Below are 19,149 nucleotides of genomic sequence, written 5' to 3'. Positions count from 1 at the left end.
CAACTGTTGTGTCATAAAATCTACTTGTAGGATGTTTAGTTTCCATTTTTAATTGTGCATGAATTTGTTTGTATTACTGAGTTGAGGTGATGCCGTTTATGCTCCTCCACTTTGTGGCACTTGTTAGTTTTTTTTTTTTACAAGTGTTTCTGATAAAGTAAATACCAGGCAAAATACCAGTGATGGCTCTAGTTTTCTCACATGTGAGAATCTGCTGCTTTTCGTGGTCTTAAAATGTTCTAAATTAAATATTTGTAGGTTTTGGACTGTTGGGGAAATAATACACAACATTTAATTATTTGACCTGGTGGTGTAGGGCATTATGATGGGTATAAATCACAGTTTTCTTATGTTTTAGAGATGAAACTATTACTAGACTAATGGAAAATGCTCTGCAGGTTAATCAGTAATGAAAATCATCTTTAGTTGCAGCCTTATTGGCGTTATGTGTTTGATTTTGCAGCCCTACACGACCTGCACTTTGTTCTGCAGCCCCATATCTGAATTATTGAAGTGGCTGTTTCAGTTGCCTGGCTCCTCTCTCGCAGCATATAATACACTTTCTACAGGCTGTTGACAGAAAGAAGACCTTGTTATTCCACCTGTTGCTTTGCCAAACTAACCTGGACTATTGTTTTTGTTATTGCTGTTAAACGTAAACCAATAATCTAATAATAGAAAACACATTTGTCGTGCTGCAGTGTGCCTGACACCACATGATTGATACGCACGCTATCATCTATCTACATAGCACTACTGCTGTGATTGTATTCACCCCATTTAATCCCATTCCTAGCTTTTCTACTGGTCTCTCCATGTTTTTATGGAAAAAAAGTCATGTGACGTGAGAAAGGCTAACAGCAGTGAATGAGTCTATTAATGCAGTAATACTATGTTCCACTCAGTTAATGGTTTTGTGTCTGTCTAATGTGTTCATAAGGGAAAGCTAATTTCCAGGCGTTAGTTTGAGATGAGTGCTCCTGGTTGTGGCAGGATGTCATCGCTCTAATTTGTTTTCGTTTCATGTCTGTTTTCAGGAGAAGTTGACATCAGGCAGGCTGCGAGGTGACTGAAATGAAATGTGGAGTTCAACTAGTTAATCAGGCCATTCACTATAAATTTCTTCCAGCATGCAATGTGCAGAAGGCAGGGTACATCATGGACTGTTCACCAGTCTGCCACAAAGCTGACACATGCAAACACTTTTCTACCCATATTTACATCTAAGGACAAATTGAGTTTCCACCTTTACATAACATGCGTCTGTTTGGTCTGTGGACCTGGAAACTGGGGCGATAAAATGTCAAAATGATGATAATATAGCAATTTAATACAGAAAAAAAGCAAATCATTTTTTCCTTTAAGCCTTGCACCGTTTCATCTGTGTTTTTTATTTTCTAGTTAAATGGGGAAAAAAATCTTGTATCCTCTGCTTGACATTTAAAAATAGCTAATTGCCCCTACATAAGAAAAAACATTTCTTGATTCTAAACCTCAGTAGGTGTAGGAGTGAATAGTGTCTTTTTTTCTTTGCATCATTCATTCCTGGTTATATGTGCACATCTTTCAAAATCTCCTTCAGCATTCAGGCTTTCCTTTTTATTTTGCAGTCTCAGATATCAGTCCAGACATACAGATGGCATCTTCAGGGATTATGTTCTAATCCTTGACAAATGTACAACGTTTTAATGCTTAAAATTAGCGGAGATCATTTTTAGGAAAGCAAAAGAATTCACACGTACACCATCAATGAGAAATAAATGTCCACGTCTTCCTCCAGCTCAGAGCAAGTCTGACAAATAATAAAAACATTAAAGTGCAACTCTAAACTCAACTGCATCAGTACTGAAAAACAACCTTAGATCAGACCTAATTTATTGTTGAAGATAAGAGAACTCTTGTGTGCTATCAGTGTCCCTCATCAAAGCAGAGTTTAGTTCATTTCTAATCTGTAATTTTAGACAATTGAATGTATGTGTGTCGATTTAGTTAAAAGTCGACTGAAATCGCTCTGTGTTCTGCAGGTTGCCTTGAGAATCCGACCTCTAAGCGATGCGGAGCAGGAAGAGGCGGCTACAATCGTGGCCCACAGAGTGGACGACCAGGTGAGATGCCTGTGTGTGTGTGTGTGTGTGTGTGTGTGTGCGCATCGGTGTGTTGTTCACCTCTGTACACGTAAGTGGGTGGTGAAGTCAGTCTGTGTGTTTGTGTGGCTCTTGTCTCCACCTTGCGCAGAGATAAGATATCTCCAGGGACCTCAGTAATGCCAGCCACTCTTTACAAAACTACCTCAGTTCTGAAGCTCAAATGTCACATTTCATTTGTAAATGAATGCTGGGTGACTCAGACCTGAAGAAAAGACAGTGACCTTTCTGACTAACCATCTGATAGAAAGCTACAAATTCTTTCATAAGCATATGGCTGAAAGCATCACCACAGTGAAGCCTGGGGTTTAATTGGACATCATCTTCTAACTGAACACATTCATGCTAATGGTAATTCATACTATGACTGTGGCTGGGAGTTACAGCTAATAATTATTTATGCATTGGATTCATTTACAGATATGTAGTAATGTGAAGTGCACTAGCATTGCACTATTGTCAGATTCTTGATGGATTATTTTGAAGTGTTGATCCTTAGTTGCAGCAGTTATTTGAACACACTGTATACTTCAGTCATCTAAGATGTTGACATATGAAGACAGATAATACCAACAGCCTTCTATGTCTGTCTCCGTTCAGTCTGCTCCCACTTGGGTCTTGTTTTTAGTTGGCTTTCTGATGTATTTGGCACAGAAACTGCTATAAGTGGAGCAATTACCCTATTTATGTTTTCCATTAGCCTAAACCATCATGACAGGAATATTTTTGAATCATCCCAAAGTAGATTGGCTGTCATGGACTATTCTGGACCACTGTTGTGCACAAGAAAGAACTGGTATTACACAAATTATATATATTACACAACTGGCCTGAGATTGTTTTCACACACAGAGGTGCTGTTTCCTCAGAGGATCTTGTCCTTAGAAGTTGCCCACCATGTGAAATATGCAATGGCTTTGTTACTATGTGACCTTCTGCATGAGAAAGACATACTGTATGAGCCTGTAGCATGAGCTTTACGGGGACCATATTTATCAGCAGCCCTGGCTTTTGAACAGGTCCCTCTTGGACGATGTTTAGCAGTACCACTGGTGAGTGTGTGATGATGATGAAGGTAGTTAAAATGATAATGAAGATAATAAACCTGCTGAGGTGTCTGCTCACCGACTGTTGGCTGGTGGAGGTAGTAGTGGGCACACTGGTTGTAGGCAGCTTCACTGAATAACCGAGATGAAGCCAGAAGAATAACAGCATGACAACAGCTGACACAGTGACTCAGATTTGCCTCAGTGTAACAGTGACAAGTGCTAAAGTGAGACATTATGTTTATGTGAGGATGTGGCTGGTAGTGTTTACTGCTGCAGAAGGATTTTACTAAAGAGATAATCCACAGTGCTGAGATCTGACTTGTTTATCTCAGAAGTAATTCAATTACACCAGGTCTTAAGGACAGCATCAGCACTTCTGTGTGCCATGACATCATTAAAACAAGCTTGGACTCATGGGATTATAGCATAGTGGTAGGCAGGTAGATATGTTGCTGACATGGCCACCACAACAAGGCTTTGTTATTATCTCCAGCTGAACCAGAATGAATGTTTTTCTGTGTCTCCTGCTTTTACCTGTGGTTTATTGATTTTATTCCTGAATGGCATAATGTATTTCGTCATATCTGTGAAGAGATTTAAAAATAGGCATGGTGTGTGGTGTCTGTGGGGTTACATCAGGTTTATTCAGGCACGTTCGCAGCGAAGGATTAGTGGAGCTTACAAAACACACATTACTGAGGCAGTGGGATTATGGGAATCTGATGTTTACCTGTGTTTTGAGGTTTTATTTGGACTGCTCTGATATGAATGGAGGGTAGGTCCCAACAACACTATGATGAGGTTATAATACATGAGATGGCTATATCTATTTACTTATAGCTTATTTCCCAGCCATGACAGTTAACACAACATATATGCAGATATGTACGTACAAATAACACATTCAGTCCTTTCCACACACAGTTCCTCTAAAAATACACAAGAGTGTGTAGTGATTAGTTTGTTTGCGCAACACACAGGCAGGCGATCGTTGACCATATGGCCTGCAGGTAGGGCTCAGACAGATTAGCAGGGTGCTGGTGGCTGGCTCGGCCGACTGGGTGGGAGTACCCAGATCTGGCTGCCCTGGCAGAAAGCAGAAAACCTGAAGCTGGCTAAGCCTGCGGAGATGAGCTCATTGGATGGATTTTAGCTCAGGTTAAGCCTTCTGCCACCTGCTCTCTTTGCCACTCCCTGGCTTATTCCCTCCTGCAAACTAACAATCTCAGGGGATCCAGCGGCTGCCTTTCATGGACCACCTGTTGCCTGTTAGACTCAATGGGCTTTCTTTGTCCTTGAGTGGAGTGAGTAGTACACAGGTCAGAGTTGGAGTTAGGTGGATTTATGAATGAGATATAAAATGGTATTCAGTCAAGATAAAATGACAAATAACTAGAATAGAAAAGTGTCTTTTATACCACTGTCTACAAGATAGAGGTACTGAATGCTTTGAAACAGTATGCTTCAGTTGTAAAGTATGTTTCTCCTGATGTTTTATCTTAAGCCTAATGTGTGATAAAAGAAATGTTTAGTAAGTTTCATGTAATTGCCTCTTCAGGGGAGCAGGAGAAAAATAGGCTTTTTAATGACACATGCTGGGAAAATAAAGAATTTTCTGAAAGAAAGGAGTTCTAAATAATATGAGAAACATTTTCCAAAGATAAATAACTGGCAAACATGAGAGCTCTTATTCCTTAACCAGGGTCACGGGGATTGTTCCTTAAGAAGCTAATAGGAAGGTTGCAGTATGTTTGGCCCCCAATGGACAAAGATTGTTGCTTAACCTCATGAATGAGACACCTGAAGAAGACAGGGCTGTTTTATCTCACTATGGATTTCATTGTACTTACAAAATACTGACCTTAGAAAAACCTTTAAGGCTAAATATAGATACATGTGGTAGGAGTATAGAGTATATCCATTAGAAAGGTTAAATAAGTAGATATGCACCAAAGGATGCACTTAATGCCTAAAATTGTGTTTTAGTTCTAACACATTTACATGGATCACAAGTTTTCTTTTTCAGAACCGTCTCTCTTTGACTTCCAGCATGTTTGTAATTATGTTCATATGCGTGGAGATGTAAACATCTTGTTTGCAGAGTGAAGTGTTTACACCCTGCAGGATGTGTCTTTCTTAGCCCTCCAACTTGTTAAGCATGTCTTCGACAGGGCTGGCCTGTCAGCAGCACAGTGGGGAGTGCTTTATAGGGAGGCCTCGTCTCCATGGAGACACCTAGACAAGGTCAGGGCCATTGTTTGTTTTTGTTTTTAATTCCAGTTCCTCAATTGTATGGTTCTCCATATAGGCGAACAAGAAAAAACGCCAGTTGAAGCCCCAGCAAAAGCAAATTGTTCCTGTCCAGAAGTGAAGTGACTGTAATAAATACATTTTTGAATGCAGTGGTTTGCTTGGCTCAGTTGTTGGCAAGCTTGCAGCCTGGGGTGGAGTGTAAGTGTAGTAGCAATAAATATATCTCATGGCATCTTGATGGTGGTATTTCAGGGTTGTCTTTTCAGAGGCAGAAATCTTTTCCATACAGATTTAAAAGTCCTTTTTCTACCAGAAAGAGGAGCAGAGACTTTTGTGCTATGTATTCATTCATGTGTTTACCTGACTGGAAAAACCTCAGGGGCAGGTGGTTCATTCTGATCCCTGAGAGAGTGAATGTCAGCCAGTAGGCAAACAAAATACTGCCATTTTGCCTCCCAGTTCCTCTGCAAAAATCAAGTCCTTAAAAACAATGAGAAGCATTCAGCCTGGTCCAAACACAAGGCTACTTGATTACAGTATGTCCATTATTGGCAAATTTTCTGCCTTTGTGGAGAACAAAGCACCTCATCTCAAATGCTCAGTGTAGAGTTTCTGCCAACCTACACAGGACTGTCAGTGAAAGGAGATTTAAATTGCTTTCACCTTAGAGATTGATAGTTGGCCTGTTCAGCAAATGCAGTTCTCCCTGGGAAACAAACTACTGTGAATGTGAAAGGCATTGCTCTCCAAGCAACATCTATTTCAGGATGTGAAAGTACATTTTTTGACCAATTCCAGGCAGCACTGTACTTACCTGGACCTGCAGTGGTAAATTGTGAAACATTCAGGTATCCATCCTGGCAAAGCCAGAACGGTGGATTTGTTTTTATCATAAATGCAGCAGTTTCTTTGTGCAAACACAGTTAATTTGGTTTAATTTGTTGAAAGGTTACTGCTGGCCGAGGTGAGTGAAGGATTGAAAATACAGAAACTTTTCATAAGAATGACCCAGTTCTTTCTGTCTTAATGCATGTGAAAACATCTGGGGAAAATGCAAAAAGGACACACTTTGTCCACACACAGTAGTGTTTTTGAGGGAGAGTGTTTAAATGGATTTGTGTTTAGAAGTACAAGTGAGGGAAAGGAACTACAAATAACCATGTCCTATTTTGCTGTGACGATGTAACCTCCACACACAGACACAGAGCCACGAGCGAAACCTGAGCCTAAAATGGCAACAGTGGCCCGCAGAAGGAAGTCCTTCCAAAGCTGGGTTAATATGTCAACACTAATAGACTGTCTGACCCTGGAAAGTGGATAATCTTTACTTTCCTCCTTTTCTCTGACACCACTTCTCCTCCTCAGCCTCAACGTGACACTGATTCCCCTGATTTCTGCCCCTCTATTGTTTTTTTTTTTTTTTTTTTTACAACAAGGTTTGTGCATGCTTGTGTATAGCATGTGATCCCTCTCAGTGCCTCCTCTACTCCTGATCACAACGAGAGGGCAGGGCGTGGTAGCTTACCACAAGCAGCCACTGAAGGGGCCTGGATCCTGAAGTGGCCCCACTGTTCATTCTTCTGAGCAGCTTCCAGGACTCAAGTAAACAAACTTATTAGGCCCTGACTAAGTCCCTTAGTGGGAACAGCAAGGGCTTTGCTGTAAGGACAGCGAGACAGCTAGGAATCATAATGAGTTCATTATGCATTTGGTTAAAATAGATAGTATTATATAACCCAGCTATTACCTAATAAAGAGCATAATGTAGCAGGTGTGAGCTGTTTGCACCATGCTGTTTCCTTGGGCATCTAGTCCACAATGGAATAATGAAATGGAAATAACACCCAAAGGGCTTTTGCGGTAACTTTGACAGCTAATAATTTTATAGATTACACAACCATAAAATCTTTCCCATTTTATGAAAAAAGCTGAAGTGTTATAAGAGGACAGCCTTGGTGCTGTGTATGTGTGTGCTATATAACTGAATCAGGAGCACAATGTTCCTCTGCTTTCTCCGTGGCCACCTAACACCTCTTACACAAGCAGGAAGTACAGGCTGGCCACAGAGCAATCGACGTGCCGTCTTTATTGGGCTCCTGGCCAAAAAGACAGGTCCACTGTAACTTAGCTAATAGGTCACAAGATGATTCTCAAAACAATCAAAAGTTCACTTCAATAGCTGAGCATCCTCTCACAGTCTTCTGAAAAGTCTGAGCTAAAAATACCAATAAATCCACAATGTGAAATGTAAAAGAAACTAAACTAAAGGAGGCTGAGGGGAAATAGGAAAACAGGTGGAGCTGCAGACTAGTAAGATTTGCTAGTGATGGGCTTATACAGCAAAATTACATCAATTATACGCCTTGGGTTTTTGAAGTATCTAATGGGAGTCAATCTCTAAGGTGCTTTCTGTTATACCCCAGTGAAAACAACACATTGTTTGTCTGGTTGGACTCATGCACAGGGGTGCCTCTCCAGCAGAATGGAAATGCAAGTTAAAGCTGGAACGGGATGAAGTTGTTTATGTACATGCACCTAATCAGGGAGTAGAATGTCTGAACATCACCTTCACCACAAGAGTGACCGATCTAAAAAACTGCGGCATTTTATAGTATAGAATCTTCTCCTCCATAATCCCACTGGACCTGGGATCAGTGTAGGACGGTACAGAGTTGCATCTCGCAAAGAGAAAGCAAAATGTTTTTTCCAATGCATTTATACTGTTTGTGTTTTCTGGGCTCTTCCAGGACTGTCCCACCACCATCCACATACTAAATTATGACAGCACTCAAAACTCAAGCAGGTTTTATGCGCATACTGACGTCTTGTGTGCTGTGGCCAGGGAGAGCTTTAACCCACTTAGAAATATTAATAGCTGCTTTTGTGTTTCACATAGATGTCTGTCGTGTCTGATGAATGTGAGATGGGCTAAAATGCCTTAAAATAGCATGGTGTTGAGCGCCATGCTGCTATTACTGATGTCATTACATGTGAACATGGTGTGAAGTCAACTTGACACTGTACTAAATGGGTCGTTGCACGGCTTGCTGCTGCCTCTTTTTGAAGATCTTCCAAATGACATTACTTACAAAATTTCAACACATTTTTTCTACCGATACCTTATTAAACCTGACAGAGAGCAGCCATTTAGTTATGTTGAACTATAACACCAGTGTTAATATATAATAATTACAAATAACAAATAGTGAAATGCTCAAGAAAACTGGAGATGCTACACATACGAAAGACTGAAGGTGGCCCTGTTATATTTAGGCATCTGATCACCCAATTTGATATTATTATAATTTGAATTTACTGATGTGCTCTGTTGAAACTCTTGAGCCTTCATACTTGTTGGCAAACTCAGATTCCAGCATTAGAGGATTTTTTTTGGCCCATTGTTTTCTTGTCATATTGACTTGTTATGAGCACAGATATTTTGTTTTAACAGAGGAATAGGACATACAGTATAACACTTTTAGTCCAGGCTTTTTGAAATTAATCACCATAAATGAATTTAATGCAGTGGTTTTCTCTTTGAAATTATTCTTTCATGCCAAAAGTAAAACTTGACAAGTTCTTTGTCTTGTGCTCAGATGCTCAGCCTTTGGCTATAACTTGATCCTGTTTGTGTCTGTGTTGTTGTTGTTGTTGTCTGGGTAATTGGTGATTGTCCTAGTTTGTATGTAATGCCTGACCTTTAGTCTCTGTCCTAAAGTTTACCTCTGACCTTTTGCAGCCGGAAACGTGCACCAGCCCTTGGCACCCAGCTACTGAGCTTTCCTGCCAGTCGGTGCACCCATTAGATGTTTGTTGTTTGTTTGGCACCAAGTGGCTCGATAAAAGCTTTACTGGGAATCAGCCCGGAGCAGGTTGAGCATTTTCAGCTTTTCAACTGTGGAGGAAATCGCTAAGACTTGTGAGATATAAAATGTATTATAGCCATCAATGAAATGTGTAATACAAGAAACAGGGAAAAAGCCAAGGTATTTTTTGCACATATTCAATATAACATTTGGCAGATGCCAAATGTTTTGATATCTTTTATTATTTCGTGCTGTGGGTCACCTTAAGGCACAGTTCAGCGAATTGCTTTCAGGGATGGTAATTGGTTTTATTGTTCCTCTCATCCTCTGTATCTATGTTTGTGCTATCAAACAAGACATCTTTGTTACATGTCTTCAAAACAGAAATGAGCAAAAAATGGACAGTTGGCTGAGACAGAAAGAAAGGCGAGCTTTGAACTTTCAAGATCATTTGTTGCATAATGTGTTGGAAATCCTATTGCAGGAGTCAGAATTACAATGACCCTTGTCTAACCTTATTTGCCACAGCCACAGGCAGACATCTTATGTAACATCACATGAAGAGCAGACCTTGCTACTAAGCATCCTGTATCAGGTACACAGTGATGCAAAACACACCTCTGATCGTCGAAGGCCCCTGAAACAGGATATACATTAGCATTGTTGGGGTGCAGAGAGGGCAGCTCTCAGGCTTTCTATCAGATAACCAACCGCAATTGTGTCTATTGGACTTTCCAAAGCTTTGGTTGCATTTGTGAAAGAGCAGCTTGAAAGGTGGCCCTGGAAAGGTCACCGCTTCTCTGATTGGTTTCTTTTTCTGATCTTGATCTTAAGCTTTTTTGCTGGGTTCTTGATGAAGCATAGAGATGTCACTGTGCAACCAAATAAGGGAATATGGTGAAATGCATGCAGAATGTATAGATCCCAGCTATTTACACACACACACAGATAGTCCTGTCATATTTTACTTGTAGCCCAATGTCACAAATGTGCCTAAGGGGCTATACAGTCCTCCAAACTTCCAGCTAGCACTGAAAATTACAGATCCGAGCCCCAAGAGCTTCTCACCACCATGAAGTCGTAAACTGCACAAACAAGAGTCAAACCAAAGAACACTGTCTGCAGAAGAGAAGCAAACAAGCACAACAAAGACAACATGATAATTATACTTAATTAAGCTTAATATTTTACAAGATGCAAGATTTATTCAATTCCTCTCCAATGTCAATGAGATGATCAGAACAGAATAAACACTTTAGTGGTAGAAGACTGGAACAAACTCAATACTGCTTCTTATTAACCCGTGTGTTATTTGAGTTTGAGTGACAGCCAGCACACTGTATGCCATTTAGATGATTGAGTTATCCAATTGCTCTTTTGTCATTTTATTAGTGAGCTGAGCCATTATATAAGTGTAATAAAACCAGCACCTATAAAAGGGCTCTACATGACTGCTGACTTTTGTTGCCCGCCTTGGCAGCAATCGCCACTTGGCACACGATATTTGAGTGAGTCAGGGGCAACCACCCAGGGCAGGTTGATTTGCACCACATTCAGGCTTTGAATTATGGATCTGCAGTGGGAGAGTGCAGTGCTATAATCAGCAAGATGGCCAACCAAGTCAACCCTGCTGCTGTAACGACCAGAACAGCAGGGCCTGTTGATTAGAAAACCCATCAGCCAGGAACGCCGCTGGGCAAAGGTGCTCCATCATATCCCGAGGCCTTTTATGGCATTTAGATAACTCCATCATGCTAATTGGTTTCATGTCACTGCATAAGCAAGCTGTTGTTTTGACTTTGGCTGATCTTTGTGATCATATGAATATTTTAGGCCTTTTTTTTATAGCCACAGTGTGTAAATCCACGCTTTGGTCATTTGTTTTGTCAGCCCTGAATCCAAATGAAATAAGCCTGTAGCATGAGATGTCCTTTGTGTAGGGGGACAACTTAATTATAACTGCTAAAAATGACACCACCTTTTCAGAGGCTGTCAACCAGGAAATTGCTTTCCTTTTCATTGCATGTTGTTCTTGGGTCACTTGGGCTTCTGGCCCACTCATGTCAAAACTGACATCTTATTCAGTGGTGCCTGTGATTTAGTCAGCATTAACTGAAAAATGGATAATTGGTCCCAGGAAAAAGAACAAAAGGAACTAATGGGACATTTGACCTTAAGACCACTTACCTTACACAGTAATATGTTATTGAACTGGTCCATAGTTGAAAGCTTTTCACTAATATTCTGATCTTTCCCAATCTTTGAATGGGAAACAAGCTGAACTGGAGAATCAGTTACTTCGATCCTGATAGTAGGGCAGGTAGACAGGCTAAAGATGAGAGAATAAACTATTATTATGAACATTTGGAAATCCTGTAGTGGGCTCCAGTGTCTGACTGATCCCAGGTTGGTTGTGGAGCCCATTGTGCAGGGGAAAAAGCCTATAAAGAACCCACTAGAGTTCACAAAAAAACATTTTCAGAGGCAAGAAGAACTGGGATTCCTGCAGCAGATTATCTGACCCCCACAGAGCCCTGATCTGGGCAGTGTGGAGTGAGTCTGGGATCATATGAAGAGACAGAAACACTGAGACAGACTGAATCTACAGAGAAACTGCAGCAGCTTCTCCAAGATGCTGCAAAGTACCAGGCGAAACTGTGTGCAGGTCAAACCAAAGGGAACTGCTGCTGGTTTAAGGGCTCAAAGACTGCTGCAAATAGTGATTACAGTTAGGTTTGGTTCCCTTTACTGCACTGTATGAAGTTAACTAGTAAGTAGATTAATCGAACTACAGAAAATTAATCAGCAACTGTTGATGATTTAAGATTATTTTTAATCAAAAATGAATAGCTTCTTAAATATAGTTATTTTCTCATTTACATATTGTTCTATGACTGTACACTGTCCAGCATATTGTTGAGTATTTTGGATTGAGAGCACAGGACAAAACCTGTGATTTATTGTCACAGCCTCAGAGAACCTCATCAACTCATCCTCGGACTTTCTGTACATGAATCATGAATCCAATATTCTTTACAAGTAGGGTGTGAGTCAGGGCACAGCAACCATTCTCTAAACACAACCACCACAACACAGCAAACACACAGAACCTGATAAGATTAATAGAAATGGTTGTGGTGCCTCTGTTAATGAACAAAGTAGTGGAGAAGCTGTAACCACAAACACTCATAATTAATTACTGGGACACTGGCTGTGACTCTGATGTGGAAGCAGGGAAGAGGATTCATCAGCCTTCTATTTGTATTTTTGTCAGTGTTCATGTTTCTTTAACCTCCTTTTGGAAGCATGTCTAGTCAGATTCTCTTCTGATACACAATACAAAGGTTTTAGGCACAAAACATAAGGAATGACATAATTCGTTTTTCACTACTCAACTAATGATTGTAGCTCTAATGGGAACTGCAGTTTCTCTTTGGGATTATTAAACTACGCTGTTGCACCCTGGGTGATTAAATCATTTCAGTTATCTTGAAAGGTGTTACAACCAATTCCAATCAATTGTTTAGCCATCATAACTATTTTTAATGTAAGTAAAAATTACACCCCACACCACCGTCTCCTTCAGCCTGCTGGCCTCCGCTCTTGTCGTCAGTCATGCCTCTTGCCACCCTGCCTCCACAGACTTGTTGCAGTAAATGTGACATGTTGCTTTCTTTGTTGCTAGCTGCTAGTTTGTATGAGTAGATGTTTCCATGCAACTGTGTGAAAGTGAGAAGGAGGGAGAGGGGGGATATGAGGGAGGTTTAATGGTATCCATGAGACAGCCATGTTTCCAAATGCTCCTTAACCTGTTCTTTACACTGGACGTCAACACTCAACAGTTAAGACTGACCTGTGCTTCACCCCATATTCTTTGTTCTTCTTAAAATCCTCTTAATTGAATGGAGGGCAGGCTGCTGTGAAGGGCACCTGTGTTGGCAAAGTCTAAACTCAGGGATGTTACCTGGAGTTCTTTATTAGTATTAAAACCCTAAGCACACGCCCAGGCGTCGGTCGTATGTTGCTACATAGTGTGCTGTCATTAGAGCCAGCACCTTATAGTCTTATCAGTAGACTTAAGGAAATTAGTGGTGTAGAACCTGCCCAAGCAGCAGCTGCTGTGTGTGGATATTAATGGGTGGAGCTGTGGAAGCTACTGTAACCTAAGAAACGCAGATGACAGATGGGACTAGAGGTGCTATCAACACCCTGAGCCCTTAATGATTTTCCCAAGTGTGTGCTCAGCAGCAAAACTACCCACACTATTCGATACCTGCTATACGTGCTGTTATGTTAAAGTGTTGTTGCACGCTACTCAGCTTTCCCAAATGAACACAATTATACACACACACTCATTATAGCCTTTCATTCACTCTAAAACTGTTACAGTTTACACTCGTACTACACAGACTTTTTTGGCTTCTGTCTCTTTAATGTAAGGGTTGGTTGTCATCCATATGAATTCACATCTGTGCCAGTAAATGACTTTCAGAGCATAAAATAGTAGATATTCTAAAATCATATTAACTATCAATGTCAAACAATAGAGATGTGCATTGTATAAGATCTAAACAGACTCCAGTTTATCTAACGATGAAAGCTTCTTGTATTGGATGACAATGACAGGATGATCTCCCCAAGTCTACTGCCAACCTGTGCTTCTGACCTTTAATGCCGACAGAACTACTTCCTTGTTCACAATATCTTCTCAGTGAAATGTGATCAGAACACAAACATCACTGAATCTGGAGAGCATGGAAAAAGACACGTGAACTCAAGGGAGGAGGGGAAAAGACGGTGGTATCAACTGTTGCACATGCTGCTGTCGTCCTTGAGTCCTCATGTTCTTTATGTGCATGCCAACTATTCCAGAAAAAGCAGCATTAGAAGGCATCTCGAGCCCAGTAAAGGAGTCATCTTGAAGGATAGATGAGTTGCAGTGTTGATTCATCTTTTACACCTCTCCAGCTTTCCTCTTTCTCCCTCTCTAGTACTTCATCCCTCTCTCCTGTTCCTCATTTTGCTGATTGCAGCTTGTGTAAGCTTGCCATGCTCTCCGCCTTTTTTCCATTGTTGTCAGTTTATTAAAAGTGAAATCTCTCCTCTTGAATTTCAATTGAGAGGCTTCAAAGTGAGCGGCTCAGTGGCTGAGGGGGTCATCAAACAAGCCGGGTGTTTCAGGATTACAAGACTCAGGGGATTCTCCAGGCTCAGTGCTGAACAGAGTGGATCAGCTGAAAACCTGTCAGGTTTTCAGTTGAGTAGCTCTCAGCAGCCCTGTGGTCGTACAGTGGCTCCAGAAGGTGTTCAGCCCCCTTGTCATTTTGACGCTGTAGGTTTCATTTTAAAATAATTAAATTGTGTTTCCCCTCGATCTGTAATCAATAAGCCATAATATCAATGTGAAAACAACTTATTCTGTACTATGTAGTTAGCTTGATGCTGCCGCAGCCGTGCTTCACTATAGGGATGTGGCATTAGGCAGGTGATGAGCAGTGTCTGGACCTCTGCCCAGAGAAACTCCATGGGTCTTAAAGAAATGGTGGGTTCATGCTCTCAGGATCCTTTAAATGCTGTTTGATAAGATCCACATGGATTGTCATGGTTTTAATACCCTTCTCCTGAGCTATGTCTCACCACAGCTTTATCACGGAGGTCTACACAGAGTCCTTTGAACTTCATAGCTTGGTTTCAGTTCTGACATGCAGTGTGACCTGTGGACTCTTCTTCCTACATGGAAGCTTCCTGAACTACGCCCAGTCAGTTACATTTGATATTTTATTCTAGGTGGACTCTAGTGATGTTCTTGACATATCTCAGGGATTGTAAAGGTCATTGTGGGTTACTGAATATAAAACACATTAATTTGATCTAATCAAAATGAAATCTTCAATATAAAATATGATATATTCAAAATAATGAGTACAAAAAGTAAAGGAGTGAATATGTTTTGAAGCCACTACATAAACAAACTCAGTGTTTCCATGTACTGTAATTATTTCTTTATTATTGACTTTTCTGCCAGTTGCATAACAGGAGATCTGAGCCCGACCGCTGTGAGAGGAATAATTTTCCTTGAGCTGTGAACAAGCTGTTAAGCCTGCTGCCTGCTTTTCTGTTCACATTCCCCCCAGTACTTTCTTTTGAAGAGCTGCAATTTACTGATGACTGTAGCTTAGGCTTTTTCAAACAGCACAAGTGGAACAATGAGACATTCCACCTTTATAAAAAATAAAAAACATTATTTGAGTAGATCCAACCTGTTCCCAGAAATTCAACTGATCTGTGTGCACCTACATTTATTTAGATCATTTTAGTTTATTTGTTAAAATAATGATTTGTTCCACTTATTAGTTTTAGGAGGACATGGCAGTCTCACTGTGCAGAACATAGTCATTTAAATTGTTACCTTCCCTCGTTTTGCATACCCAAATTAAACTAGTCGTTGTACTTAAATTTTAAAGGTTATATTGATGAGCTTGGTAGCTTGGTGACTATTCAAATTTGGCCAAGGATTTTTGGAAATACATCTGGAAACCCAGTTTCTACAGTTTCAATTTGTGTGTAATCACACAAGTATGAACCTTTTAGTTATTAAATATTTATTATTAATGTTGTGATGATCTTGATTATTATATACAGCAGATAAAACAGCCAGCCAGCTGTCCTTAATAATTTCTTGGACTGATTGTCTTTGATGTCCTATATACCACATGCAGAGTGTCTCACTAGAAACAGACATCTGTGTCCATCTGCAGAACCATCTGCATTTTATGTTAGCTGGCCGTGACAGCTGCTCTTCCTTTTTTAATTCCTTTTGCAGCTGTGCCATTAGCACAAATCATAATCTAAACGAGCAGTAAATGATTACAGGAGCTGTATTTTTCTGAATTACAGTCCTTCCAGTACCAGATGAATTTAGTTAGTGAATCATTTCTGACCTCTCAGTTGTCCTTTTGGTCAATTACTTTTGAAAGTACTGATTGTAAATTCGCTATTCCAAGAGCACATTTGCAAATTCTAAGATAATTGGGAAGAGACATGTCATTAAGTTGTTTGGCTGCTCACACATCAGTATCTAGTGTTTGGAGACCAACCACCTATTCATGCTGTGTTTGATTTCATTTGTCTGTCTCACATTTCTCTTTTGTTGCTTTTCTCATCATCATTAGATGGTGGTTCTGATGGACCCCATGGAGGACCCAGACGACATCCTGCGTGCCAACCGCTCCAGGGAAAAAACGTACATGTTTGATGTGGCGTTCGACTACTCAGCCAGCCAGGTGAGTGGAAATTTAAAGCTCAAATAAAGCAAAAACTAAATTAAATTTGTACAAACATGGATCATGGATCATGTGTTTACACCCTTTACGTTTGTTCTCTTCTTTCTGTGCAGGAGGAGGTGTACCGAGCTACAACCAAAGGGCTGATTGAGGGTCTCATTTCAGGCTACAATGCCACTGTGTTTGCCTACGGACCCACAGGTATGTATGAGTGTGTGTGTGTGTGTGTGTGTGTGCGTGTGTCTCTCTGTGTGTGTGTGTGCGTGTGTCTCTCTGTGTGTGTGTGTGTGTGTGTCTGTGTCTGCGTGTGCGTGTCTGTGTCTGTGTGTGTGTGTGTGTTGTGCAGTATATGGCCCAGGTTGATTACATAGCCCTCTGTCTGCATAGAAGTGTATTGTCCACCACTTACATGTGTTACCAGCCCTTCATTTCTGGCCTCAGTCTGAGTCAGCTCATCAGATTGCTCTCAGTAAAAGGGTCACATATCTTATTCACTTCTGTTTTGGCTTTTAGTTTTATTACAGGTCTGATTGGGTAATGAGTTGTGCTATACCATATAATGCTTCCAGTGAACAGGGACAGTAAAAAGCTAAGCACTGTCTCTCCGCTTAAGTAAACCATCTGTGTCTCTGACTCCTTCTCCCTTCTGTCTGTCCATCTGTCTTTGAGATTCAAAGCTATTTGTCAGATAAATACAGCAGGTTTATGATGTGTGTGCATGCAGCTATGAATACAGTGAAAAGCACATTCTGAACCTTCAGTCATATGAACAAAGAAAACACTTTTAGCTTTTAGCTGCTAAATGCTCCACTGCGTTCACTAGCTAGTCGCTGATTTTATCCACGTGACATAAAATTTAATTTTTTTTTTTTTAAATGGCTGTGTCTGGAAATGATAAAGAGCCAAAACAGTAGTTTCACATACATAAAACCAAACCAACAAGCTGAAAGAAGAGCTGCGTGGAACCGAGAGTATCTGCAGAGGTGGTAGTAATCCTCTGAAATAAATGGCTCCTTTCAAGTTAAGTCATTGTTTATATAATAATAGTGTTAAGAGCAATTTTAAAAATCATTAAACGTGACAGCAGCTGCCGGCTCTTTTCCAAAGTGATTTGTGATTCATAAAACAAATCAAATAATGTGTAGAAAATAGTCACCATCAGAAAACTTTGAAATATTGTGTTATTTCTTCTTCTTTTTTAAGCAAACAATTCGCTTTAAAAAGAAAGAAAAGAGTCAAAACTCACAGCTGAAAACAACACATCATTCTTTTCTTAAAACTTAATTTCTGTTTTCAGGCTGTGGGAAGACGTACACTATGTTGGGGACAGACAAGGAGCCAGGCATCTACGTTCGAACACTGAACGACCTGTTCCGTGCCATTGAAGAGACCAGTGACGACATGCTGTATAGCGTCTCCATGTCCTATCTGGAGGTGAGGATTTACTTTTCTCACCAACACATGAAATCATATAGTCATGTGGTGAAACATCTTCTGATTGTTTCAGAAAGTTAACATGATTGTTCACTCAGAGTTCAGAGATTCCTGCTGATCTCTGGGTCTTTCAGCATCACCGTTAGAACTTCTGCTTCCTTCTTTTGCTGTCATCTGGTCACACTGATAAAATCTGAGGTTGTTAGCTAATGCCAACTGCGGCCAGATAGTTCTGGTGTCACTTTACTCTTGCCTGGCATCACATCTGAAATGAGCTGAGCTCATTATCCAAAGTCCTGTAGAGGAGCTCAGACCCAGCATCACAGAACAAGTTAATTATTATAATTGTGTGTTTTTATGTGCTTTGAGTTTCTTTAGGTCTTGGGGCACTTTAAATTGCCTTTTGAAGAGTTGTTGAAAGGTGCCACACAAATACAGTTCCTCTGCCTAACAAGAGGGGTACCATCTTTTTAAAACAGGTCCAGTACCAGTTGATCACAGAGCACCAATTTGCTTTTCCTTTTTCTCCCACCTAGAATAGCAAAGTCAATTGAAACTTTTTCTTTTCTTAGAAATTGTATTCTGAGATATAATAAGGAGAAGAAGGAAATAGGACGTGATGCAAAACATGAAATCAGTCAGATTTTGTCAGCATTAGATCAGCTCTGGGTCAGGGACTATGGAAGGAGTTTGTGCTGGAGTATCGTGGCATGAATGGAGACAGGGTCACTGCTGTATCGACGTTACCAGAGCATCAGTCAGGGCGTGTTCGTCATTCTAATCCCTCAGTGCTGTACTTGTCAGTGCAGAGTCATCTGTGGTCTTGTTAGCTGAGGTTTATCTGTTTTTGTCAACTTAGGTGACGCAAAGACGAGGAAGCAGGATGCAGTTTCTATGTGAAGTTCCACACCTCATTATTGAGAAGCAGGTCCAGCTTGAACTGTGTTTAATGACTTTGATAGCAGTAACTGAGCCTGTTCCTGTTTGTAAAGTAATTTATGGCTTTTCTTGACTTTGGTCAATTTGAAAGAAGTTATACGTGCTATTCATCATTTGGAATAAAGTTGCCTTTTAAAATCTTTAAGTAATCTAGTTGCACTTTTCACCTCACGCGTAACAGCAACCTGCTTTGTAAAATACAGGAAGTTGTGTATCATCACTGGAAATTGACTGCCTCATT

At 40.5% G+C, this 19,149-nt stretch overlaps 1 protein-coding gene across 1 annotated transcript in view; it reads left to right on the top strand.

The window, feature by feature from the left end:
• Window positions 1-19,149, top strand: part of kif19 (kinesin family member 19) — a 28,396-nt gene that overhangs the window by 203 nt on the left and 9,044 nt on the right. Inside the window, exons 2-5 of the mRNA XM_026315710.1 lie at window positions 2,025-2,105; window positions 16,425-16,535; window positions 16,649-16,736; window positions 17,833-17,969. Of these exons, the coding sequence (XP_026171495.1) occupies window positions 2,025-2,105; window positions 16,425-16,535; window positions 16,649-16,736; window positions 17,833-17,969 (417 nt within the window). The remainder of the gene's footprint in view (window positions 1-2,024; window positions 2,106-16,424; window positions 16,536-16,648; window positions 16,737-17,832; window positions 17,970-19,149) is intronic.

The sequence above is a fragment of the Mastacembelus armatus genome, chromosome 19 (genome assembly GCF_900324485.2).
Source record: "Mastacembelus armatus chromosome 19, fMasArm1.2, whole genome shotgun sequence".
Lineage (NCBI taxonomy): Eukaryota > Metazoa > Chordata > Actinopteri > Synbranchiformes > Mastacembelidae > Mastacembelus > Mastacembelus armatus.
The sequence above is the reverse complement of the archived record's forward strand: the minus strand, read 5'-3'. Positions and strand labels throughout refer to the sequence as shown.